The sequence below is a fragment of the Hemiscyllium ocellatum genome, chromosome 34 (assembly GCF_020745735.1).
Source record: "Hemiscyllium ocellatum isolate sHemOce1 chromosome 34, sHemOce1.pat.X.cur, whole genome shotgun sequence".
Lineage (NCBI taxonomy): Eukaryota > Metazoa > Chordata > Chondrichthyes > Orectolobiformes > Hemiscylliidae > Hemiscyllium > Hemiscyllium ocellatum.
In genome coordinates, this window is record NC_083434.1 from 42314143 (window position 1) to 42341163 (window position 27021).

The 27021-nt window shown below is 41.7% G+C and overlaps 1 protein-coding gene across 3 annotated transcripts in view; it reads left to right on the top strand.

The window, feature by feature from the left end:
* Nucleotides 1-27021, top strand: part of drosha (drosha ribonuclease III) — a 165174-nt gene that overhangs the window by 74183 nt on the left and 63970 nt on the right. For all 3 annotated transcript variants that reach the window (XM_060849942.1, XM_060849944.1, XM_060849945.1), the window contains exons 18-23: nt 1239-1377; nt 3421-3481; nt 10427-10486; nt 12280-12379; nt 14656-14758; nt 23843-23913. In XM_060849942.1, coding sequence (XP_060705925.1) covers nt 1239-1377; nt 3421-3481; nt 10427-10486; nt 12280-12379; nt 14656-14758; nt 23843-23913 — 534 coding nt within the window. The remainder of the gene's footprint in view (nt 1-1238; nt 1378-3420; nt 3482-10426; nt 10487-12279; nt 12380-14655; nt 14759-23842; nt 23914-27021) is intronic.

Consider the following 27021-nt stretch of genomic DNA (forward strand, 5'->3'; position numbering starts at 1 on the left):
TATTTGGAAGTTTTCCAATTACTGGAAAAAGTAGGGAGTTGACCTTTCGTTGTAACTCAGTGGAGAATCAACATATCTATTGAAAAACTGCAGGATTTTAGTTTGCTGCTTCTCTTTTATTCATTGCCTGACCCTTGCTTCCTCAGTGGATAGACTGAGGACACTCAGAAACCTTGTTTTAATGTGACTATAAAGCCATGTGTTTTCTGTCTTACTAGTGTGAATCGTTAATGTTTAAAAGAAATCTGGTGATACAGCATCCTTACCAATTACTCCAAAGGATTTGACCTTTAAGTCAGAAGCTGGCATTAAGGACTGTATTCTGAGCTGAAATTTGGTGGGACAGTTAAAATATCTCTGTGTGTACCTATGTAGTGTTGTCAGTTTTATTCCTTGAGTATTTTTGTTGTAATAGTGCTGCTGAAGGTGGAGATTGCAGGTAAAATGAAACATCAGTTCCTAGTGCCCTTGCATCAGGATTTCAATTTTAAGATGACATTGATGTAGAACAGATTGGATTTTGATTATGATTAAATGTGTCCTGCCTTTTATACTTTAAAGTCTCTGAGCAATTTGGGTGCATTCTGTTGGCCATGGTTCACTTATCCATGTGAGCACTGTTTTTTCCAGAAAGAGTTGCCTCTATGAAATCATTCCTCAAAAGCAGAGGTGATGTAATGATCATATTACTGGATTAGGAATCCAAAACCTCCGGTTAATGTTCTGAGGACATGGGTTCATAATGAAATTTGAATTCAATAAAAATAGCGAATAGAAATTTAACCTAATGATGATCACTGTCAATTGTCGGAAAAACCCATCTGGTTCACTGATTTTGCTTTTACTGAAATTTGCCAGTACCCAGTGTAACCTACACACAACTCCAGACCCAGAGCAGCGTAATTGAAAGTTAGCTGCCTTCTGGACAATTAGGAATGGGCAGCAATATCTACACCCTGTGAATGAATTAGGGGGGGAAAAAAGGCAGCGAAAATAGAGTCTTTGAATTTTCTTTTCTGACATAGGTGGGCAGACAAGTGTGTGACATTTCAGCTAGGGGTTGATGAGAGTAATCAAATCAGTCATGATCATATTGAAAACTGGAGCAGGCTCAAGGGACTGATGGGCCTACTCCTAGTTCTAATAAGTTTTTGGAAAGTATGTATTAAATCTCTATTGTGTGGTGTATATGAATGGTTAACTCTCTTTGACCATGCTGATCTCTGATTTGTTCTTAGCTTGCAATGACCCACCCAAGCCACCACCTGAATTTCGGAATGAACCCAGATCACGCACGCAACTCTTTGTCAAACTGCGGTATCCGACAGCCTAAGTATGGAGATAGGAAGGTTCATCACATGTATATGAGGAAGAAAGGTAAATGAGAAATGGGAGTGTAACAGCAGCTGAGTATTTAAAGTGTTGGAGAGCTTTCTGAGACATTGTATGAACAATGATGGACAGATAAAGACCCTCTGGACCATTCAACTTGTCCCACATAAAATTTCTGTTCATCTGACACTGTGTGCTCTCCTGGGAGAAGTGAAAAAGAAGCAGATTAAAACGCAGCCTGATTTGGGGGAACAAATTATGGGTAATTTCTGGCTGACATGGGCAGGATGAATTAAACTAGTCCAGGAGAACACTACACCTGACATTGTATGATGTGATGTCTATTTTACAGTCAGTAACAGGTCCAGTTTGTACTTGAAAGAATTGAGCACCATCATGTGGGATTTAGTCAGTCATTTTGTTCGTACACTTGGCTGACCAGACTTCTTGGAAATGACCAAGAGCTACAGGCTCTTCAGCCTCTAATTTAAAATGTATTGATGCATCCATCTGACCAAACAGAAACATGTCTATGATTACAAGCTTGTGAAATAGTCATACGGCATGGAAACAGATTCTTCAGTCCAACTCGTCCCTGCCGACCAAGTTCCCCAAACTAAACTAGTTCCATTTGCCTACATTTGACTCCTATATCTGTAAAGATTTCCTATTCACGTACTTATCCAAATGTCCTTTAAATGTTGTAACTGCACCTGCATCTACCATTTCCTCTGGCAGTTCATTCCATACATGAATCACCCTCTGTGTGAAAACGTTGCCCCTCAGGTCCCTTTGAAATCTTTCTCTCTCACTTTAAAAATATGCCCCATGGTTTTGAACTTTTCCACGCTGGAGAAAAGACCTTTGCTCTTCACCTTATCTGTCTGTACCCCTTGTGATTTTCTAAACTCCTATAAGGTTCAATCTCCTATGCTCAATTGAAAAAAGCCCCCACCTTTCCTTGTAACTCAAACCCCGCAATCCCGACAACATCCTAGTGAAGAATTTACTGCTCCATGGAAAACTGGACAAAATTACCAAGTTGTCAGTAAAGATTCTGGAAATTTCTCTTCCAAAAGTGCTCCTAAGATGTAGACCATGGCTGATTTGATAATCCTCAACACCATTTTCCTGCCTTTTTCTCATAACTCTTGATTCCCTTCCTGATTCAAAATCTACCTCAGCCTTGAATATACTTAATGACCCAGCCTTAACAACACTGTGCAGCAAAGAATTCCTTAGACTCACTACCCTCTTCGTTTCTGTCATAAGTGGGCAACCCCTTACTCTAAGATTATGCTCTCTGGTCCTAGACTCTCCCAAAAGGGGAAACAACATCTCCACATCTGCCCTAAGAATGTCATAAGTTTTAATCAAGTCACCTGTCATTTTTCTATATTCCAAGGGGTGCAGACCCTATCTACTTAATCTCTCCTCATAAGACAGTCCCTCCCTTACACAATAGGTTTGACTTGCTGAGTTCTAGTAATCTATCAGAATGGAACAAGCAGAATCAGGAAGGGGTCATTCAGCCCTCATGTCAGCTCTATCAATCAGAGTGAACATGGCTAATTTTCTGTCTTAACTCCTCTTTGCCACCTGCACCCCCACCCTGAGATTCCCTGCCCTTTAGCGATATTGAATGATGGAGTCTCCACAACCCACTGGGCTAGAGAATTCCAAAGATTCACAACCGTTTGAGTGTAGAAATGTTTCCTCAGTCTGAAATAATGAACCTTAACCTACCCCTACTGTGGGTTGCATAATTATCAGAAGTTAGTCTGTTAGATTCTTTGGAAGTTGGTCAGGACATGCCAGAGCATTAATTTGTGATTGTAGAATTAATGTTGCATTTTGATTTCATTCGTGTTGCATGGTGATACTGCATTACCGTTGCATGTCGATTTTCAGCTACAGAATCAGACATTTCAAGCCACAGTGTGTTGGACTACTTTGAGCAGTATAGTAGGAAATCTGCAGGCCTGGTTTGCAATGTTCTGCAGTTATTGAATTTTTTTATCCAGTATTTTCATGGCTTGACTTTGTTGGTAAACTGCTTGACATTTCCCATTGCTGTTTCTCTAACAGGTATAAATACTTTAATCAACATTATGTCACGCCTTGGTCAAGATGACCCAGCACCCTCAAGGTATGTGTTGATTTTTTAAAAAGGCACGTTGTTTACTCTTCCTTCAGTCCCTGGATCAGTATTGATCAGAGAGGTATGTGTTATATTGAGGCCTTTCAAACAGTACGACTTCAGTGAGCTTCCGGTGGTTAAAAGGTTTTGTAAATGCTATCCCTTATGAACAAGGAACTAACAGAAGTGATGCAAGAGCAAAATGTTTCAGATGGGAGTGGTATAAGTGCGCAATGTACGGACATTGGATCAGTCTGAAAATATTTAGAAATGTAACAGATTTGACCTTTCCTCATCACTCGTAACTGGTTTGTATCAAGTAACATATAAGACCATCAGATATAAAAGCAGAATTAGGCCATTTCATGGGAGTGATGAAAGTGATTGAGGGGAGAGCAGTGGATATTGTCTACATGGATGTTAGTAAGGCTTTCCAGAAGATTTAGATGCATGGGATCCATGGTGACCTGGTCACTTGGATTCAGAATTGGCTTGCCTATAGAAGACAGAGGGTAGTGTGAAAGGGTGTTTTTCTGGCTGGAGGTTGGTAACTAGTGGTCTTCCACAGGGATCCATATTGGCACCTCTGCTATTAGTGACATATACAGAATAATCTCGGTTATCCGAGCGACACGCGTGGGGGCTATTTTGTTTGGACAACTGATTGCTTGGATAACTGATCTGATTGTCAACAAAGGAAGCCATCCTGAGTATTATTATGTAAAAAAGCATGTTTACAGAGTTTTTATTTCATTCAATCGATAAAATATGTACGATCACTGGGTATTGCTTCAAAATTTGTTATATTTTACAAATAGAATCACTTTTTGTGTAAATAAAATTAATTGAGGTAGAGGTCGGTTATTATTTTTTGTAGAAGATATCCAGTTGCTGTTGTTTGAAGTGCTTGTGTTTCTTTGTTCCAACCACAGCATTGTGTACAAATGAGGCATCTATTAAATGTATATTGTTGGCATCAATTTTATCAATCTTGGACGAGTATATCTTTAGACACAACATCATGCCTCACCGCAGGTATAAGAGTCAAAATAATTATACCTAACATGAAGCAATTTTAAATACTTTCTTAAAATTAGTTACAACTTAGTAAATATGGATATTTTTGGCAATTTTGCTTGGTCATAATTTCCTGCAATTAAAACATTGGAAATAGCAAAACCAGCCTTTTCATCACCTAATACAAACTCTTCACTCATCCTGATTTCATTTCATTCGCCAGCTTTCAAACTGCAACAGATTATTCAAACCACATCCCTGCCCCATTCCATAAACATTCGACCATTTAAAATCCCATGTGCTGTTGTAGTCAACTCATCATCCTCCTTGCTGATGCGTTCAGATTTCCCAATCACTATTGTTACACCAATGTCAGTAACATCTTTTTGTTGTAATGTTTTTACAGGACCTTGAGATCGTATTCAGATAATCTGAAATTCGGATAATTGGTGTTCGGATAACCGAGGTTGTTCTGTATAAATAACTTGGCTAAAAATGTAGATGGATGGATTACTATGTTTGCAGATGATATAAAGTTTGGTGGAATTGTGGATAGTGTAGAAGGTTGTCAAGGGATACAGCAGGATATAGATCAGTTGAAGGTATGGACGGAGAAATGGCTGATGGCGTTTAATCTGGGTAAGTGTGAGGTGCTGCACTTTGGGAGATCAAATGTTAAGGGAAAGTATACAATTAATGGCAAGACTCTGAATAGTATTGATGTACAGTGGGATCTTGGGGTTCAAGTTCATAGTTGTCTGAAAGTGGCCATACAAGTAGATAGGGTGATAAAGCAGGTGCTTTATTGATCGAGAAATTGAGTACAAGGGTCAGGGTGTCATGTTGCAGCTTTATAAGACTTTGGTTAGATCACCCTTATGAGTACTGCATTCGATTCTGGCCGCGGCTTTACAGAAAGGATGTGGAGACTTTGGAGAGGGTGCAGAAGAGATTTCCCAGAATGCTGCATGGATCCAAAGGTATGAGCCAAAAGGAGAAGCTAAAATAAACTCAGGTTGATTTCTCTGGAACAGTAGAGGCTGAGGGGAGACTTGGCAGAAGTCTGTAAAGTTATGAGAAGCATAGATAGGATGATGGTCAGAATCTTCTTCCCAGAGTTGAAATGTTTAAAACCATAGGGCATATACATTTAAGGTAAGAGGGGGGAAGCTCAAAGGAGATGTAATGGGCAAGTTTTTTTTACACTAAATGTTAGGAGTCTGGAATATGCTGCCACAAGTGATGGTGGAGGCAGATACGAAAAGAGGCATTCAAGAAGCTGTTAGATAAGCTCATGAATATGTTATGAATGAAGGGATATGGACCAAGGGCAAGCTGAAAGGACTAGTTCAATTTGGCATAATGTTCCGCACGGCATCATCGGCTGAAGGGCCAGTTCCTGTGCGGTGCTGTTCTGTGTTCAATTCGGCCCATCAAGTTTGCTCCAACATTCAATGACATCATGGCTAAATACAGTCTTCAATTTCACTTTCCTATCTTTTCCTGTAACCTTTGATTCTCTTACTAACTAAGGATATGTCTGTTGAATATACTTTTGATCTAGCTTTGATAGCCCCCTGCAGTAAAATAATTCTACAGATTCACTTCGGAGAGAAGGAATTCTTAAACCTGTGATGCTTTATTTTGTTATGGACCAGTCCGGACCTCCTCGAAACATTTCAAGAAAGTAGCCCAGATCCTAACTTTGCTAATTATTTTAAGCAGATGTAAAGTGGATATTCCATGAGAGATGCAGCTGGTCAAACCACTTCTAGTTTTAAGCAAAGCAGAATTTTTTTACAAGATTACCAAATAAAACGCAAACAAAAGAGACCAGAATACCGAATAACTTAACCTATCTGAAAACCCAACAGATTATCCCAATTTAATGTTGCTATTTCAGATCATTGGAACAATCCCCATAAACACCCCTTGACACAAAAGATAAAATCAAACACAAGGTTTTACAGGAGAGAGTGCGATGGCAGTGTGGAATGCCCTCTTCTACGTAGCTGTTTCTTGCACCAGGAGCCTCTAACTGCCTGACTGCTGTCAGTGAATAGCCAGACTGCCAAAACCAAATCAAACAAGAGAAAAGCTGAGCTGGGAGAACTGGCCATTCCCCTTTCATTGTGCAGGTGTTTTCTCTTAAAACACTTGAAGGCCTTTTGCATGAGGCAGTATCTGTTAGCTATAATCAAATAGGTCCTAAAACTTTTCAAACCTAAATTTTTCAGAACCTGTGTCTTTTACGACCTCTCTGGGGGGTGGAGGGGTGTGGAGGGGGATGTGTGTGTGTGTGGAAATGAAGCCAAAAGGAGCAGCATTGTCACAATTCTGCGATTTATACTTTTCTAATCAACCTGTTCAGAGACATTATTGCACACCTCCACAGCAGGTACAACTTGATCTTGGATTTCCTGATCGACAGCCAGGGATAATATTATATGTGCCATAAGACCCTTAGTCTGAGATAACACCCTCTCGTCCTCAACTCTTCCACAAGGGAAACAACCTTTCTGTAACTAAAACAAAAGCAGAGAATGGTGGAGAAATTCAGCAGGTCTGGCAGCATGTGTAGGGCAAGAAACAGCATCAACATTTCGAGTCCATTAGGACTTCTTCCAAACTGTTCTGATGAAGAGTCACCAAATGTTAACTGCTTTCTCTCTACAAATCAGCCCTGCTGAGTTTCTCCAGTAATTTCTGCTTTTGTTTCGGATATACAGCATCTGCAGTTCTTTGTTTTCTCTTTCCACACCTGCCCTGTTAAGTCCCCTAAAAACCTTATGTTCTGATAGGCTCTTCTCTCAGTCTTCTAAATTCTAATGAGTACAAGCTCAACCTGCTCCATCTGTTCACTTAAGAAAATCCTTCTAAACGTGGAAACAATCAAGTGGACCTTCTCCAGACTGCTTCTGATAGCCAGTGTATAGTTCCTTAAGTAAGCTGCTTAAATCAGCTACAGGTGGCTCAGTGAGAAGCCCACTCATCTGAGCCAGAGATAGATGGGTCAAGACTGGGACTTGGGTAAATTGCTGACTCTGACTGTGGCAGTGAGGAAGTTCTGTGTTGCCAATTGTGCCCCCAGTCAGAGGAGTTAAACTGAGACCTGTGGATGTAAAAAAAATTCCCTAAACACTATTTTGAAGAAAAATCTGAGGTTAGCCATAAATATGGTATGTGCCCAAATATGTTCTTAAACCAACATCACAAAAACAGATTGGTTATTAACTCATTGGTGTATTTTATTAGATTAGATTAGATTCCCAAAGTGTGGAAACAGGCCCTTCAGCCCAACAAGTCCACACTGACCCTCCAAAGAGTAACCCACCCAGACCCATTTCCCTCTGACTAATGTACCTAACACTGTGGGCAGTTTAGCATGGCCAATTCACCTGACCTGCACATCTTTATACTGTGGGAATAAACCTACGCAGACACAGGGAGAATGTGCAAACTCCACACAGACAGTCGCCCGGTGTCTTGTGAGAGCTTGCTTTGTATGGTTTGGCTGCCATGATTCCTATATTACAACAGTGACGATTCTTGAAAAAGCACCTCATTGGCTTTATAGTACTTTGGGATGCACTGAGATCACAGAACGCATTGGAGAAAGGCAAGTCTTTAAAATTATTTTTTCCTGATCCTGCAAAGACATTTCTAAGTGACTGGAGAATATTTGACATTGATTTAAGTCAGCTTTCCTCCTTCTATTATCATGTACAGCTCAATTTGTATGTATTTGAAGAGGACTTCTGAAAAAAACAGTGTGGAAACAGGCCCTTCGGCCCAACAAGTCCACACCGACCCGACAAAGTGCAACCCACCCAGACCCCTACATTTACCCCTTACCTAACACTATGGGCAATTTAGCATGGCCAATTCACCTGACCCGCACATCTTTGGACTGTGGGAGGAAACCGGAGCACCCGGAGGAAACCCACGCAGACACAGGGAGAACGTGCAAACTCCACACAGTCTGTCGCCTGAGTCGGGAATTGAACCCGGGTCTCAGGCGCTGTGAGGCAGCAGTGCTAACCACTGTGCCACCGTGCCGCCCACAGTGATACTTATCTTAGGAAAGGTACACTGGCATTAGAGATTGGTTAGCTCAGTCAGTTGGGTGATGGATAGTGATGCAGAGTGGAACCAATATCATGGGTTCACGTCCCACACTAGCTGGGGTTTCCATGAAGGATTGTCTCTCTCAACCTCTCCCCTTAACTGAGGTATATTGGTCCTCAGGTTAAACCACCATCAGTTGTCTCTCTTTAATAAGTGAGCCACCCTATGATCCTTTGAGACTGTGATGGTTTTACTTGTTACGTTTTATACTGGAGGGAATCTGAACAAGGTTCATTAGGTTGATTCCAGGTGGAGAGGGGCTACCTTATACGGAAGAGTTTAGTATGTTGAATCTGTACTCATTGGAATTTCAAACAATGAAAGGTGACCTTGTTGAGATCCACGAGATTCTTAGGGGACTCGACAGAGTAGATGCAAGGTTGCTTCCCTTGTGGGAGAGTCAGGACCAGAGAGCATCATCTCAGAGTAAAGGGTCACACACTTAAAACAGAGACAGGGAGAAATTTCTTCTTTTGGAAGTTGTGAATATTGGAGTCCTTTACTGCAGAGAGCTATTGAGCCTGAGTTGGGTCATTAAATATATTTAAAGCTGAGAGAGACAGATTTTTATTCAGTGAGGGCTTTGGTGAAAAGGCAAGAAAGTGGAGTTGAAGATTGTCAGATCAGCCATGATCTCATTGAATGGGCAGAGCAGACTTGATGGGCCAGATGGCCCACTTCTGTTCTTGTGTCTTATGGTCTTGTACACTAGGAGAAAGTGAGGACTGCAGATGCTGGAGATCAGAGCTGAAAATGTGTTGCTGGAAAAGTGCAGCAGGTCAGGCAGCATCCAAGGAACAGGAAATTCGACGTTTGGGCATAAGCCCTTCTTCAGCCCTTCATCTTGTACACTCCTCAGTCTAAAACCAGTTACCAGTGTTGCAGAATGCTCAAATCTATTGCATTTCAAAATATTTTCAGATTATTATCCAGTTTCAGCTCTCTACACGCTGGCACCTCTCTAGTCTGAAGTGTTTTGTTCTTGCTTCACATCTGTTAGTTCCCTGTTCATAAGGAATAGAATTTACAATACCTTTTAGGCAGTTGGGACTGATGCAGAACCAAACCCTTTAAATACAATACTGGCATTTTTATCACCATCTGGTTTCATTCAAAACTGGAATGCTTTGTGTATTCTGAGTAAATGTGATTTCTCTAACTTTTAGCTTTGTTCTTTTGTGCGTGGCTTTCTGCTGACTAGAGTAAGCAGTGCGATTTGAGCTCCAAGGAGCACAGGCACTGGAAATGGCAATTGCACTGAATGTTGTTGGATCTGGTTTTGTGATTGGTAGGAGTGGAACAATCTCTTGAATTGTTATGTGTGTGTGCAATGTGAGCCACTCTTGGAATCCGGATCTCTGCAAACTGTTGGTAATAGTGAACAGTGAAGGAAGTTATCTAAGATTACAAAGGGATCTTGATAAGCTGGGGCATTGGGCCAAGGAGTGGCACGAGCAAATGTCTCTGACAGGATATTGGTCCCCTTCCTATTTAGATGAAACCTGTCCCTTTTGAACATGTCTTTTCTGCCCCAGAAGAGATCTCATGATCTACAAATCATCTGAATCCTTGTCCACTGCACTACCTTCTCAGCCATTGCTTGACCTGCCCTATCTTTATATTCCAACTCTCATTTTGGGAAGGAAATCTGCCATTCTTAACTGGTCTGGCCTACACGTGACTCCAGACCCACAGTTATGTGGATAACTATGAACTATTCTGAAGTGATGATCAATGGATGTTGAACTTGGTCTGTGTAGATTCTGTTAAACCTTAAGTTATTGGTTCCATTGTTTGTATTTTTTTTAGAATTAACCACAATGAACGACTGGAGTTTTTGGGAGATGCTGTGGTTGAGTTTTTAACAAGGTAGGAAGTTAATGTTTATTAGTTCATTTTGATTTGTCATGGTACTTTCTTGTACTTCTGAATATTTTTAATATAATTTCAAAACAAAGTGAAAGCAAAGTACTGCAGATATTGTAAACTTGAAATAAAAACAGGAATTGCTGCAGAAACTCACCAACTCTGTGAGGGAGACATGGAGTTAATGTTTGTGTCTTTGCTGAAGGAGGGTAGAAATGTGGTGGCTTCATGCTTGTGAAGGACGAAGAACAAAAGGGAAGGCCTGGGAAAGGCTAGAGGATGGGACAGAATAAGCAATAAACGTGTCATGGAACAAAGGACATGGAATCGCTAATGGTTATAGTAATGAAACAACATACTGGTTGAGAATGAGGGCGAAATGAGCAGGTCTGACCAAACGGCCAGTGTATGGTTTTTAAAAAAAGGAACCAAATTGAGAACCACGTCTGTGCTGTGAAGATATTGCATTTGCTGTTAAATCTTTCAAATACTGATAAAACCTGAAATTATCTCAGGGCAGTGACTTGAAAGAAATTCAGGGATTTGCATATTAATCAATTGAAACTTGCATCTCCATTCTAACTGATTAAAGATTTAACAGTCATCTTCAATACATTTGCATCATTTGCATGACCCTTTGATTTTTTACTTATAAATTCCGTGTGTCAGGTGTCTCTCCTCTCACTAGCACCTGAAGAAGGACTGAGGCTCCAAAAGCTTGTGTTTTCAAGTAAACCTGTTGGACTATAACCTGGTGTCAGGTGATTTTTGACCTTGAATACTGAATACTGAAGACTGTAAACTGCTGAATCAGAAAATGAGATGCTGTTCCTCTAGCTTGCATCTAGCTTGCAGGCTCAGGACAGAGGTGTGAGCGTGAGGGCAAGATGATGCACTAAAACAGCAAGCAGCTGGAAGCTTGAGGCCATGGTTATGCATTGAGTGGAGGTGTTTGCAAAGTGGTCACCCTGCCAACATTTGGTCTCCCCAGAGTCAAAGGTAGCATGCGGTGGGCAGTAAATCCGGTAGACCGAATTGAAAGAAGGAAAGGTAATGCTGAAGAAAGGCACATTTGAAGTTTTATCCCTTGCATTCATCGGGACATTTTGCAAGAAAGCAGATGCAGGACTAACTGTTTTATCATACCGATGAGTAATGTGACACATGTGATGCTTGGTATGTAGGCTGTATGTCCAAAAGGTCAGTGAATCATATCAAAGTGTGTTCCTTTGTCTGTTCACAACAAGCAGGATAGTGGTTTACACCAACCAGACTTCACTTGAAAATTAGCACCACAATGTCTGTAATTAGATATGATTTTGCGATTTGACAACAACGCTGAGTAATGCTGCATCTGCAGAGAAATGGAGTTGAGGACTTTCTTGCCTTTTTTTCAGTAATTTTCAATGCCCTTACTGATTAAAAATCTGTCTCTCAACCTTGAATATACTTATTGAGGTAGTCTTGATAGCTGTCTGCTGGAAAGAATTCGACAGATTCACTATCCTCTGTGAGAAAGTATTCCTCCTCTTCAATGTCTTAAATATGCTATCCCTTATTCTGACCTTATACCCTTTTGCCCCTTGACTTTGTGCCCAAGGAATGCTGAAGTCTCCATCAGAAGTGTCAGTGAATAGTACAACAATTGGAAAGAATGTTAAATATGTGGCATTGCATGCTGCAAATTCCCAGAATGCAAAAGAGACTGCCCATATGATGATAGTGAGTTTATTGGGTATTATTAATGTGTTAAGTATCAATGTCACTTGGTTGAACTTGGTTTTTTCTGCTTTCAGCGTACACTTATACTTTCTGTTTCCAAATCTGGAGGAGGGTGGGTTAGCTACCTACCGCACTGCGATTGTGCAGAACCAGCACCTTGCTATGTTGGCCAAGGTCAGTATGATTGAATTAGACAAGGTCCCTTGTACTGGAGTAGACTTTCTCTGTGGGTCTTTTGGAATGCTTGCTAATGTTATAATTTATTGTATAACTGCTAAACAGTTAATTAGTTTTATCCATTCCAGTGTAAGAGGAGGTGATGACCTAACAAAATTATTGCCAAACTATTAATCCAAAGACCCAGATAATGTCCTGAGTATTCTGTTTGAATCCTCCCACAGCAGATGCTGTGGTGAATTTCTGCAGTACATCTTGGAGATGGTACACACTGCTGCTACTTAGTGTTGGTGGTGGAGGGACTGAATGTTGAAGGTGAAGGATTGGTTGTCAGTCATGCAGTCTGCTTTGACCTTGAGGGTGTTGAATTTATGGTGTGCTATTGCAGCTGCAGTCAATCAGCCAAGTAGGAAATCTTCCATTGAGCTCCTGACTTGTGCTCGTACGTGGTGGACAGACATTAGGGAGTCAGGCGGTGAGTTACTCACTGTAGAATTCCAAGCTTCTTGTAGCTACATTATTTATATGCTAATCCAGTTCAGTTTCTGGTCAGTGGCAAGTTCAGGATGTTAATAGTGAGGGCTTTAGTCTTGGTCATACCGTTAAATGTCAAGAGATAATGGTTTGAATCTTTCCTGCTGAATCTGGTCATTACCTGGCACATGTGTAGCACACCTATTGCTTGCCATTGAGAGCCCAAGTCTAAATGTCATCCAGATCTTGAGGGATATGGGCTCTGCAGCCAGTGGAATTAGATTCTCTGCATCTATCCTGAGGGCTACCTTAAGTAAAGGTCACTTTTTAAAAGTAGTCACTGATGCAAAATTAGAAATACTGCAACCAACATACAGCCTCTTGCAGTACTAAAAGAGCACAGCCAGGTCAGAGGTCTAGTCTTTGGCTGAAACAAGAAACCACAGATGGATGTAAAGGATTCAGTGGCTCTCTTTAGAAGGAACACCGGAGAGTCGTTCCCGACCACTACCTAACCTGTCATTCACCAGTTAAAATTAAACTAACCACTAATTAATTCATTGCCCTTTGCAGGAACTAAATGTGTGTCTATTGGTTGCAGTGTTTCTAATTTTGCACCAGTGACTGTACTTTTAAAAAGTGCTTAATTGGCTATAAAGCAGCTTGAAAGATTTTGAGAGGTGCTCAATCCAAGGTCATTTAGATAAATGATTTGGATGTGAACATAGCAGATATGGTTAGGAAGTTTGCAGACAACGCCAGAATTGGAGGTGTAGTGGACAGCAAAGAAGTTTACCTCAGAGTACAATGGCATCTTGATCAGTTTGGCCAATGGGCCAAGAGGGAGCAGAAGGAGTTTAATTTAGATAAATGTGAGGTGCTGTATTTTGGAAAGAGAAATCAGGACAGGATTTGTACTCTTAATTGTAAGGTCATGGGGAGTGCTGCAGAACAAAGAGACCTTGGAGTGCAGGTTCACAGCTCCTTGAAAGTGGAGTTGCAAGTAGATAGGATAGTGAAGAAGATGTTTAGTATGTTTTCCTTTGTTGGTCGGTGCATTGCATATAGGATTGGGAGGTCATGTTCTAGCAGTACAGGACATTGGTTAAGCCACAATTGGAATATTATGTGCAATTCTGGTCTCCCTGCTGCAGGAAGCATGTTATGAAACTTGAACTTGTTCAGAAAATATTTACAAGGATGTTGCCAGCGTTGGAGCGTTTGAACTATACGGAGAGGCTGAATAGAGTGAGGCTATTTTCCCTGGAGCATCGGAGGCTTGAGGGGTGACCTTATAGAGGTTTATAGAATCATGAAGGCCAAGGATAGGGTAAGTAGACAAGGGCTTTTCCCCAGGGTGGGGGAGTCCAAAATTAAAGGGCGTAGGTTTAAGGAGAGCAGAGAAAGATTTAAAAATGGAGCTAAGGCAATTTGTTTTCATGCAGAGGGTGGTGCATGTATGGAATGAGCTGCCAAAAGTAGTATTGGAAGCTGATACAATTGCAGCATTTAAAAGGCATCTGGATGAGTATCTGAATTGGAAGGGGTTAGAGGGATGTAGGGCAAATGCTGGCAAATGGGCTGAGATTTATTTAGGATATCTGGTCAGCATGAATGAGTTGAACTGAAGGGACTGTTTCTGTGCTGTATATTTCTATGACCCATACATCTTTCCCTTTCAGCAGCTGGATTTGTTCTTTGTAATCTCTAGATTGAAAATGAACACTGTGTGCACATCATTAACAGATATGCCTCCTGTTTCTGTGTGTATCCAAATTAATTTGTGTTCCTTCCTGCAGAAACTGGAATTGGACCGTTTCATGCTGTACGCCCACGGACCTGATCTCTGCAGGGAATCCGATTTACGTCATGCGATGGCTAATTGTTTTGAAGCTCTGATAGGTAATTGAAAAATGGTTGTACCAGTGAAAGTTACTGCAGTGTCTGGAGTCCAGGTTAGAGGATGCAATGCGATGGGTGAGGATCCAACTGTGCAAATCCAAACTCTGAGGCAAAAACATAGACAATAGCAGCAGTAGACCATTCAGCCCATCGTACCTGTCCGATCATTCAATTTGATCATGGCTTATCATCTAACTCTGGGCTTGATTTTGTCCCATACCCTTTGATCCCTTAAACCTAAGAACTATATTGAATTCCATCTAGAAAGCATTCAACATTTTGTCCTCAGTTGCTTTCTTTGAGTGGTCAGCATGTGGAATTTCCTCACAATGTGAGGACATTGGTGTTCATCTTTATCTTCAATGGCCTACCCTGTATTCTTAGATTATGACCCCGGTTCTGTATTCCTTGGTCATCAGGAAGTTCCTTCCTGCATTGACCCTGTCCAGTCGTGTTAGAATTTTATGATTGATTCCTAAATGATTCCTCCCCCCACATCCATTTTCCTAAACTCCAATGGGCATAGTCCAATTCAATCTTTAAATGTCAGTCCTGTCAGGTTCCCAGGCATCTGTAGCCTTTCTTATTTCAGGAGATTACTGCAAAGTTTTACTTAGTTTTGTACAGCAGTGTTGAAGCCCTTTTGCCTGATGTTACATAATGTCCAATGTTCTGATATTCAGAGAAGTAATTAAAAACCAGTGAAAGTTATTGCTCAGAGATGCAACTGTTCCTGAGTGGCACCTGCTTTAGGAGATGCATATTCAGGGATTTAACTTTGAATATCTAGGGCAGATTTTCATTTGTTTATTTTAATTACCAAGTGTGAAAAGTTGGAGTAGTGCATTGCAATTCTTTTCAAGTACGTTAAGCCAAAGAGAAGGACTTTTGGACAAAAACAAGCTAGCCATAAAAGTTGACACTAATCAGAAGCATCCTGAAACCACACGTTCAGCCACGAAATCATATTGTTTAGATTCTTCTCGATTTTCATTTCTCGGATCATTTCTTGAGTGAAGGATGAGAATTGGTGGGGTTAATCCCTAATATCCATACTTCACACAGGATGATTTTCTTTTGAAAGTTGTATTAAATTTTGGCATTTGTTAGTTTGGGTTTTAAACTGTTAAACAGCTGTCATTGGTTTAGTAATGAACAAGCTTACGATAAATCATCTTTAACTATTCCGATAAAGGTAAATCAAATGAACAGTGTTGCAAAGTTTGCTTGTTAAATGCTTGCTTGTGTCTTCACTGCAGTTAATTTCTGTACCACTATTTATGAAAGGGTAATCAGTTTTTCAATCTGTGGTAAGATGTCATAATTGATGTAAATGTTACAAAAGCAGTTTTGGGATTGGGAGGAACTATTGGATTTTTACAAATTGATTCCAGCGATTAACATGTACTAATTGATCTTCTGTAATGATGTGAGTGGAGAACAAGATAATACGTGTGCGTGAAATGAGGTAAACAATTGACTCAGCCATAATTCAGTCTATATTTAACTCCTCACATTCTGTCCTTCCTGTTATATAGTGATTGTTTGCTTTTTAAATGGAGAAGCAAAATGGTGTTGTCGTGGACTTGTTATCTGGAGGCCCTGCTGTGATGATACTGCTTCAAGTTCCCTTGTGAAGTTTAAAATTAATTAGTAAATTTGGAATATAAAACTAGTCTCTGGGATGATCACGAAACCATTGTCACATGTTGTGTGAACCTATGTCCTTTTTAGGGAAGGAAATCTGCTGTCATTACACAACCTGGCAAAGATATATTTGGGAGGTGGGGTGGGGTGGCAGTGGTGGTCATGGTGGCGTTATGGTAATGCAGAGGGTCTGGTTAATCCTCTGGGAACGTGGATTCAATTCCTTCCATGGCAGAGCGTAGATTTTGAAATCCAGTTAATAAATCTGGAACATGATGTTAGGCTCAATAATTGTGACCATGAACTATCAGTGATTGCTCTAACTGAATTGTTACAAGGATGACAGGGTTTTGCCTTTCCAGGAAAGGTTGGAGAGGCAGGCCTGTGTCTTTCAAAGTTTATAAGAATGAGAGGTAAGCTTACCAGAACACACAAGATCCTTAAGGGCTTCAACATGGTGGATGCTCTTAGGATGTTTCCCTTGTTCCCCATCTCTCCCACTAGGGGACACTGACTAACAACAATGACATAATACTAATGTCACTGGACAAGGAATCCAGCATCTGCAGTCCTCACTTTCCCCTCAAGGAATCCAGAGACACTGGTTAATGTTCTGGGGACATGATTTCAATTCCCACTGTGATAGGAGGTGAAATTGTGGAGTTCAATGAAGTCTGGAATTAGAAGTTAGCCTAATGGCAACCTTTATTGATTGTTGCAAGTACCCAGGCTAACACACAGGTATCACAGGTTCAAATCCAATCAAGGCAGCTGGTGGAATTTAATAAATTATGGAAGTGTAATAAATGCTGGCTGGGAGCTACACCCACATCCCACGAAGGAATATTTTTTAAAAACTGGAATCGATGGCTGGTCATGGTAATGATCACCATGAAGTTATCATTTGATTGTAAAAACCCATGCAATTCACTAAACTCCCTTTCAGCAAATAAATCTGTTGCCCTAAGTTGGTCAGACCTCCATGTGACTCCAGACCAACAGCAATGTGATTGACTCTTAACTGCCCTCTGAAATCACCCACATAAGCCACTCCTTTCTAGGAGAGTTAGTTCTAAGCTGTTTTGAACACTGGCATCCATGTTTTGAATTAGGCAGCAAAAGACTTCGAGATTTATGAGAGTTTTGTTGTAAAAACATAGCATAAACATCAGTTTCCATCCTTCTTCCATCCAGAAGCCAACTCCCCACTGTAAGACCATGGCTCTGTCCTGACCACCCTGCTCAGAGATGTTATGATACACCTCTGAGCAGATGGAACCCACATCTCCTGGTTCAGAGGGACAGCCACTATCCCTGTGCCACACAAGCCCAGATCTTTTCTTCTTAAAAAAACAATTGTAGGTATCTATAGTCCGAGTGAGGGGTCATTATTTGGGGATTTAACTATAATGAGGCATTTTTCACTCTTGTTATTTTTAATCAATCTGTCCAGATGTTACAACACACCTTCTGTATAGGTAGGTCTAGAACCGTGTCTCCTGGCTCAGAAATAGAGACACAACCACTACATCAAAGGAAGTCTCCGAGTCCAGAGCGTGAAAACTAATTCCAATGAGCCTCATGTGCTCTCTCTCAATTCTGGAGCTATTCTACTGGAGCGATAAAAGGGTCCACACTTCCAAAACTGCATAGGCAGCAAAGTCTATAATGCTTAAATACAAAGAACAAATAAAAAACACTTAAGGAATTTTCAGAAGTAGCAAGGTGAACTTGGTGTCAGGATAAATACTGGGCCAGAGTTTGGAAAAGTATTTGGATCTTCAATGATGTTCTATCAATCGAAGCACAGACAGCAGTTGGTACAAGGCTTCCCCGACATTTCTGTTGAATGATTCCATTTGAGTGAAAGGGAGCTCTGCAAGGAATTGTCCAGCTCAACCAGGTCAAACCTGAGACAGTGCTGTTTCAACATCGTTGTGGAAGATTTCGATTGTAACTCTGCATCGGCAGCTTTCATATTATAAGAGAAATTTGGATTTTCAATAGAAAACATGGGAGAATTGTATTCAGGCTTCAAGTGCACAAGTTAGAGAATTTCTTTTATATTTTTGTTCTTTCTTGTGACATGAGTGACGCTGGTAGTGCCAGCATTTTGTTGCACCCCCTAATTGCCCTTGAACTAAATGGTTTCTTCAACCATTTCTGAGATCAGTAGTTACCCATATTGCTGTGGGTCTGCAGTCACAAGTAAGCCAGACCAGGTAAGGATGGCAGATTTCCTTCACTTTAAGGGCATTACTGAACCAGATACATCGCCTAACAATAGCTCTTGAGTTGTTCCGGACATCTAGGTAACCTGGAAGGAGCTATACACATGCACGTATTTCCTAGGCACCCAATTATAAAGAAAATGTGAACGTTCTAATTCAGATAACAATTTGACTTGCTGGATTCTTGTTCAAATTGATGGTACACTGTTTGTGCTTTTCTCTTTGGGGATGATGGTTGTTAGCACACAGATTCTTTCTCACTAATGATGTAATCAAGTGGTAATTAGAGTTGTTTATTTCAAAAAGAAACCACTTCAAAGATCATTTTGAACTTAATATTATCAAGAAATGGTCTGCTTCTGAGTTAATGCACTTTGAAGTTTACAAATGTAAAAGAAGGAAGACTTGGATAGGATATTTTGGATGGTGAGGCATCCCATCCTAACCAATATCAGCAGTCTCCACTTTAACCCTTTGAAAGTGTTTAAACCTTTTGTGGAGCATTACGTGACTGGAGGTGGAACCCCCACCCCTCAGTCAGTTTGATTAGCTGGCTGCTGGCAGTTCTCAACAATACCACAGGGCACGATGGTCACTGTGGGCTTTACACCTATAACTGGACCCTGCAACTGGGGAGTTCAGGACAAAGCCAAGTCCAGTCTGACATTGTGCAGTCATATGAGGGAGGCCTGGGGAAATGGGGGTGGGGGGAGTAGCTGGGAGGATGAGGAAAAGCATGTAATATGCTTTTTTTCAATTCAATTGAAATTGCACATCTGTCTGGACAGTGGACTGGATACAATATGGTTATCATGCACACCATGGCAACAAAGCTAGCCAACATTCACTGTCTGTACTTGTACGTGAGTAATATAGAATGGACGGGGAGATGCAGGGGACAATTTCTACATAGAGCTGTAGACTGATGTAACGTCTTTAGAGGTTGGAGGGATCCAAAATTATTTTTGAGCTTTTATTAATGGGCAAAAAGAATATTGTAACTATAATTGCTGATCATTTTCATGGTGAAAGATCTTTGCATATCACCATTTGAAAGTCACAACCTGTGAAACATGTGCTCCATACAAATGGGCTTTGGGATTTGGTGCTCATCAGCTAAAGTAGCCCAAGAGACTGCTCCCAGCAATTCCTGAGTGTCTGGGCACTTCAGAGATTTTGATTAGTGATGAACTTGGGTGAGCAGGCGCCAAGATCTGCTTAGTGAGTGCCGCCCCTTATGGTGAACTGTGCTGACCTCTGTTGTGTGATGCACTACCGTAATGACTGGCTCAAATCACCTTCACAATCTGCACCGGCATTGGGACCGCTGAGCCTTCCCTGGCCCCTCCTGTCTCGACGCAGAGGTCAAAGAGGGGCAGCCACTGACCCATTTGCCTGATGTCTTTTTATCTTTTTTTCTAAGTGCAGCCAGAAAGATCATCTATGTGTTTGAGCATGTTATAATCTGTGCAGGAAACTGGAAGTGGAATGTCAGTTTCTAAACTCTCGCTTGTTTGGCTTTCATTTTGTTGTAACCTTACTGAAGAGAAACTTCTTAAATATGGTAACAAAGTGTGTAGAAAAGGTGAATTTTAAGCACTGCTTCAATGTACACATTCACCTCAGGACAAGGGGTGAATTCTTAAATAGCTGATGCACAAGTTTTTTGGTGAACATTGAGAATTAGTTAAATGGAGAATAACTGCAAGCAGACTTGGAGGTACTTGTGTATGAAACACAGCATACAGGGGATTATTTCAAGGGGATTGGAGTATAATAGTAGGGAAGTCTCACTGCACTTGTACAAGGTGCTGGTGAGGCCACGTATGGAGTACTGTGAGCAGTTCTGGTCCCCTGATTTAAGAAACAATATTATTTCATATGAGGCAGTTCAGAGAAAGTTCTCTAGGATGATCCCTGTGACAGAAGGGTCGCATTATGAGCAGAGGCTGAATCGGTTGGGACTCCAGTCCCTGAAGTTTAGACGAATGAGACATTGAAACAGTCAGGATTTTTAAGGGACTTGACAGAGTACATGTTTCCCCTCCTGGGAGAGTTTAGGACCAGAGGAAATAGTCTCTGAATAATGCGTGAAATTAACTAGGAGAATGTGAGGACTGTAGATGTCAGAGTTCAGAGAGGAGAGTGTGGTGCTGAAAAAACACAGCAGGTCAGGCAACGCCCAAGGAGAAGGAGAATTGACGCTTCAGGCATGAGCCCTTCATTGGGAATGAGGCTTGTGAGCCAAGGGGATAGAGAGATAAATGGGAGGGGGGTGGTGGGCCTGGGTGGGGTAGATAGATGAAGGTATGGGTAATGGTGATAGGTCAGAGAGGAGGGTGGAGTAGGTGGGTGGGAAGGAAGATGGATAGGTCATTAGGGCGGTGCCAAGTTGGAAGGTTGGATCTGGGGTAAGTTGGAGGGGAAGGGAAATGAAGAAACTGGCAAAATCCACATTAATTCTGTGTGACCCATCCGCTCCACTCTCCTCTCTGATCTGTCACCATTATCCCCACCTTCATCTACCGATCATACTCTCAGCTACCATCCCCTCTTTCTTCCCCCCCACCCCACCACCACATTTATCTCTGTACCCCTTTGACTCACAAACCTTGTTCCTGATGAAGGGCTTATGCCCGAAACATTGATTCGTCTGCTCCTTAGATGCTGCCTGACCTGCTGTGCTTTCCCAGCACCACACACTCAACTCAGAACAAAGGGTGCCAGTTTAAAACTGAGATGCAGACGAATTTCTTCAGAGAGTTGTGTGTTCAGAACTCATTGCAGCAGAGTTGTGAGGCAGAGTCCTTGTATATATTTAAGGTTGGGATAGATATATTCTTAATCATTGGGGGAATCCAGGATTCCAGGGTCAGAGCAGGAATGTGGGCGTGATGAATGTCATTGTCAGCCGTGATCCTATTGAATGACAGAATAGGCTTGAGGGGCCAAACAGCCTGCTACTGTCCCTATTTCCTACAGATTATCGTTGGATCAGGGAAAAGTGTTTCCAGATTCATTGTTTTAAGATGATAAACAAAAAGATGTTATGGAGACAGAAACCTCAGAAGATCTGGATGCTTTATGACTGTGCCCTAGCACTTAGGGAGTATCTGCAGGGGAGGAGAGGCTAGATTGGAGTAAATTGTCCTTCAGCAATGTTAAGTATTCCTATTTTAGTTCCACAAAAATAAAGCATAAAGTGGCCACCTTCACATCTGATGATCTTTGTGTAGAGAGTAATTTGAATTGAGTTTAATTTGTTGTCACATGTACCGAGGCACAGTGAAAAGCTTTGTCTTGCAGAGTTAAATAGCATAGCTAAGTAAATAATAGGCAAACGGCAGCAGAACAAAAACACAGGTTAGATAAAACATACTTTTAAAAATTACTAATAAACTATGCTATTATGTTTAAAGAGTGTCGAATGATAGTAGGAAATAGGAAACTTTGATCTGCATGCAGGAGCTTGCACGGAGTGGACCGTATCCGGCATCATCTTGACCCCATTCGTGGGTTTAAAAGTCGTCATCTGAGATATCATCGCCTGCTGCATTGGGAGACACATTGGGATAAATTACTCATCAGGATAAAATGTCCCAGGAGACACTTTTCATCACTTTTTCTATCCTGACTGTCCAAAGACTTCAGGAAGGTTTGAAGAGTGATATTCCTTGAAGAGCTGGTGTAATTATCGCAGAAACAAGGGAGTGTGGTGAATTGAGAGAAACATGCCTTTCAAACCCATAATAATTTTGCAATCCTCACTGGTGCCCATTTAGCATGACCTTGTCCTTTCTGTAACCACTTCTCCTCGGACCCAAGGTGCAGAGTTGATTAAGTAAGAGCACGCTGGTCTGGTCTGGACGTGTCCTTGCAAAAGGTGACAGTGAACACAACTGAACACAATTAAAACAGAATTGATATGGTCCTGTTTTCTATACTACCTGATCTTTATATCGGTGACAGCAGACTTTATTGCGGTTCAGAAATGTAATACACTGAACAGTTTGATGCGTAATGCTGAAATGTTGGCTGGTCATGAGTTGGGAAGTTGAAATTTCTTTTGTGAACCCTTTGTATTTTATCCACTCAGTGGCAGTTAATTATGTTGTTGTTACAGGAAATGGTTTCTGACACCACACCTAACCCAAATAGGACCATGAGAAATAGGAACACGAGCAGGTTGTTCATCTCTCAAGCTTGCTCTGATATTCAACAGGATCTTGGCTGATGCGACATTCCTTACTTCTACTTTTCTGACCTTTCCGCCTAAGTCCCCCTGAACTTGTCTTCCACCCAGTTTGGATTTAAAATAAAAAATAACTGAAATGACTACTTCACTGCTTTGTTATTAGATTAGATTAGATTACTTACAGTGTGGAAACAGGCCCTTCGGCCCAACAAGTCCACACCAACCTGCCGAAGCGCAACCCACCCATACCCCTACATTTACCCCTTACCTAACACTACGGGCAATTTAGCATGGCCAATTCACCTGACCCACACATCTTTGTGACTGTGGGAGGAAACCGGAGCACCCGGAGGAAACCCACGCAGACACTGGGAGAACGTGCAAACTCCACACAGTCAGTCGCCTGAGGCGGGAATTGAACCCGGGTCTCAGGCGCTGTGAGGCAGCAGTGCTAACCACTGTGCCACCATGCCGCCCATAAAGAGGGTATCACAGAGGGTAGGCTGTCAGCAAATATAGGCTCAGCTAAATTTCAGCTGAAAATGTGTTGCTGGTTAAAGCACAGCAGGTTAGGCAGCATCTCAGGAATAGGGAATTCGACGTTTCAAGCATAAGCCCCATGATGAAGGGCTTATGCTCGAAACGTCGAATTTCCTATTCCTGAGATGCTGCCTAACCTGCTGTGCTTTAACCAGCAACACATTTTCCAGCATCTGCAGACCTCATTTTCTACTCAGCTAAATTTCAGGAAACCGTTACTAACCTGAGATTAAAGAGTGTGGAGTAGTTGTGTCCTTGGGGGTGAAGCCTCTGTGCAGCAGAATGGAGCTTGTGCTGCCTTTTTATTCAAAATATGAAGGAATTTCTTTCTGAATTTTTCAAAGGGAAAGATTGATTCCTGTTACCATTCAATACATGAATTAGTTTTGGCTATACCAATCTGTAGGCATGCATCCATGTCTGTTCTTTGAGATTAACTATCATGTGTGGAATTGTGTGTTTATTTTGCAGGTGCTGTCTACTTGGAAGGTGGCCTTGAAGAAGGCAAGCACTTGTTTGGGCGACTGCTGTTCAATGGCTCGGTAACATATTCAATGTCCTTTTCCGCATGTGATCACTTACCAGCTGTAGCCTAGTTTCCCAACATCTTTGTGAGAATGTTCAGGAGTTTTTTTTTGGTGCAAATAGTTTATTTAAAAAAAAGGATTTTCGACTTCCTTCTCAGTCTCTCTCGCCTCATCCACCACCCTCCAAAAGGTGAGGTTAAAGATCAAACCAGTGCATTAATTGGCAGAGGTTTTCTGTAGAATTCATTACATTTTTTTTCAATTTCATTCATGGGACATGGCTGGCTGGGCTGCATTATAGCCCAACCCTATTTGTCCTTAAGTAGGTGGTGGTGTCTTCTTGAATCACTACAATTTATGTCTTTTAGATTGACCTACAATGCCCTTAGGGAGAGGATTTCAGGATTTTAACTCCGTGACAGTGAAACAACAGTGATATATTTCCATCTCAGGATGGTGACTGGCTTGGAGGAGAACTTGCAGGGGGTGGTGTTCCCATGTATCTGCTGCCCTTGTTCTTCTAGATGGAAGTGATCATGGGTTTAGAAACTAAAGATAAACGACCTGTGAATTTCTGAAATACATCTTGTAGATAGTACAAAGAAATGGATATTTGTAGATGTGCCAATAAGCAATGTAGAGCACGCTAAAGCAAAGGTCAGTCGAACTCTTACTGTGTCTACTGTAATGCCCCATTCTGTTTAACCCATGCTTTGTTTGTTCGTTGGATGACTGTCAGTGATAAGGGCAGCATTTCTTGTCCATCCCACTTTCTTGAACTGCTTCAGTCGATTTGGTGTCAGAGCTCTGCAGCGCTATAAAGGGAGGGTGTTCCAAAGTTGTGACCCAGTGATTATGAAAGAATGACAATATAGTGCTAAGTCAGGATGTGGGGAACCTGAAAGTGGCAGTGTTCCCATATGTAAGTTGCCCATGTCCTGCTAGACGGTAGAGGTCACAGTTTTGGGAAGTGCTGTCAAAGGAATCTTGTCAAGTTGCCAGCAGTTTGTTTGGTTGACTGAACTCGTCATCTTTAATTCTGTTCATCAATCAGGCTTTCTTGCCTGTGTAATTTCATATTTAACCACTGCACTTTTTAATGGATGAAAGGGTGATAGAGCATTTAAATGAGACAAAGCAAGTGGGCACGGCTGAGTGTGTTTTTTTTTCATCCATCGGCTATATAGTGTTCTGGAATATTTCTGAAAGTAACATATTTATTGGAGATTAAAAATAAGAAATTGGCAATCCGGCTATTGTTGTTCTTGCCATGTACCTTGGCTAATTAATCTGTCCAGTTGTGATGCATCGCAGTTTTGAGAGGGCTGGTTGCAGCTCTGTGTATTTCGATTGCTCAGACTGAACTTCAATCTTTTCCTCATTCTTTCTGTCCACAGCTCTAACTCAGGTATCAATTTTTAATGATACAGCACAAGAGGAGGCCATTCAGCACATCGTTCCTGTACTGTCTCTTTGAAATCAGTATCTAATTAGTCCCAATCCCGCTCCTTGTCCCTGTACTGGGGGACAGGGTCGCGGTGGCGGTTGCAGATGAATTAATGTGTTCTCTCTCTGTAAATGTACCTTTTTATACAATGGGAGCCTCTCCAACTCCCTATTGAACATGAGAGTGGCAGGGTACCCCAGACCAGTCAGCTATTCTCAGGTAAAGAGCTGTTGAACATCCACAGTGCTCTGCTTCCATTCCAGGGACCCGGTTTTATAAGCTCACCGGTAAACAATCTGTTTGTGATTTGGGGAGAAACCTTTTCTCATACGAATGAAACTTTGCTAACTTTGAAAGTAGATGATGGAATGTTTTGGTTTTGGAGAAAGCCTGATGAAGACATGAGAGAGAAAGGAAGAGAGGATATGTTGCCAGAATAAGATAAAATTGAGTCACAGGGATGGGGTGGCAACACGGGCATGTAAAGAGAGATGGGATTGGTTAGGACTATATTCACTAGAATGTAAACAAGTGAGCAGAGATCTGATAGAAATCTATAAAATTATAACTGGACTAGACAGGGTTAGTACAAGAAGAATGTTCTCGACAATCAGGGAGCCCAGAACCAGGGGTCACAGTTTCAGAATATCGGGGTGGGCCATTTAGGACTGAGATGAGGAGCATTTTCTTCATCTGCAGAGTGAGGAGCCTGTAGAATTCTCTCTCACAGAAAGTGGTTGAGGCCAAAACATTGAATGCTTTCAAGAAGTTAGATATTGTTCTTTGGACTAAAGGGATCAGAGGGTATTGGGAGGGTATGGAACAGGATGATCAACTGTGATCGTATTGGCTGGCGTTGAAAGCCCAAAGGGCCGAATGGCCTATTACTGCTCCTATTTCCTATGTTTCTGTGACAGGAAGTTTCAGATTATAAACGGGAATAATCACCACTTGGGCCAGTGGCATATTCTATGCCTCAGAATGCATACAAGACAAATTTCATTGAATGGGTCCTTGGATGTGTGGTTGCAGTTACAGGGAGTGACTGGAACTTCTGGGATTGTTCTTCAAGCATACAGACATAGAGATGTACAGCATGGAAACAGACCCTTCGGTCCAACCCGTCCATGCCGACCAGATATCCCAACCCAATCTAGTCCCATTTGCCAGCACCCGGCCCATGTCCCTCCAAACCCTTTCTATTCATATACCCATCAAATGCCTTTTAAATGTTGCAATTGTACCAGCCTCCACACTTCCTCTGGCAGCTCATTCCATACACGTGCCACCCTCTGTGTGAAAAAGTTGCCCCTTAGCTCACTTTTATATCTCCCCCCCCCCCCCCCGCACCCCAAACCAATGTCCTCTTGTTCTGGACTCCCCAACCCCAGGGAAAAAATCTTTGTCTATTTATCCTATCCATGCCCCACATGATTTTGTAAACCTCTATAAGGTCACCCCTCAGCTTCCAGGGAAAACAGCCCCAGCCTGTTCAGCCTCTCCCTATAGCTCAAAACCTTCAACCCTTGCAACATCCTTGTAAATCTTTGCTGAGCCCTTCAAGTTTCACAACATCTTTCTGATAGGACGGAGACCAGAATTGCACACAATATTCCAACAGTGGCCTAACCAATGTCCTGTACAGCCGCAACATGACCTCCCAACTCCTGTACTCA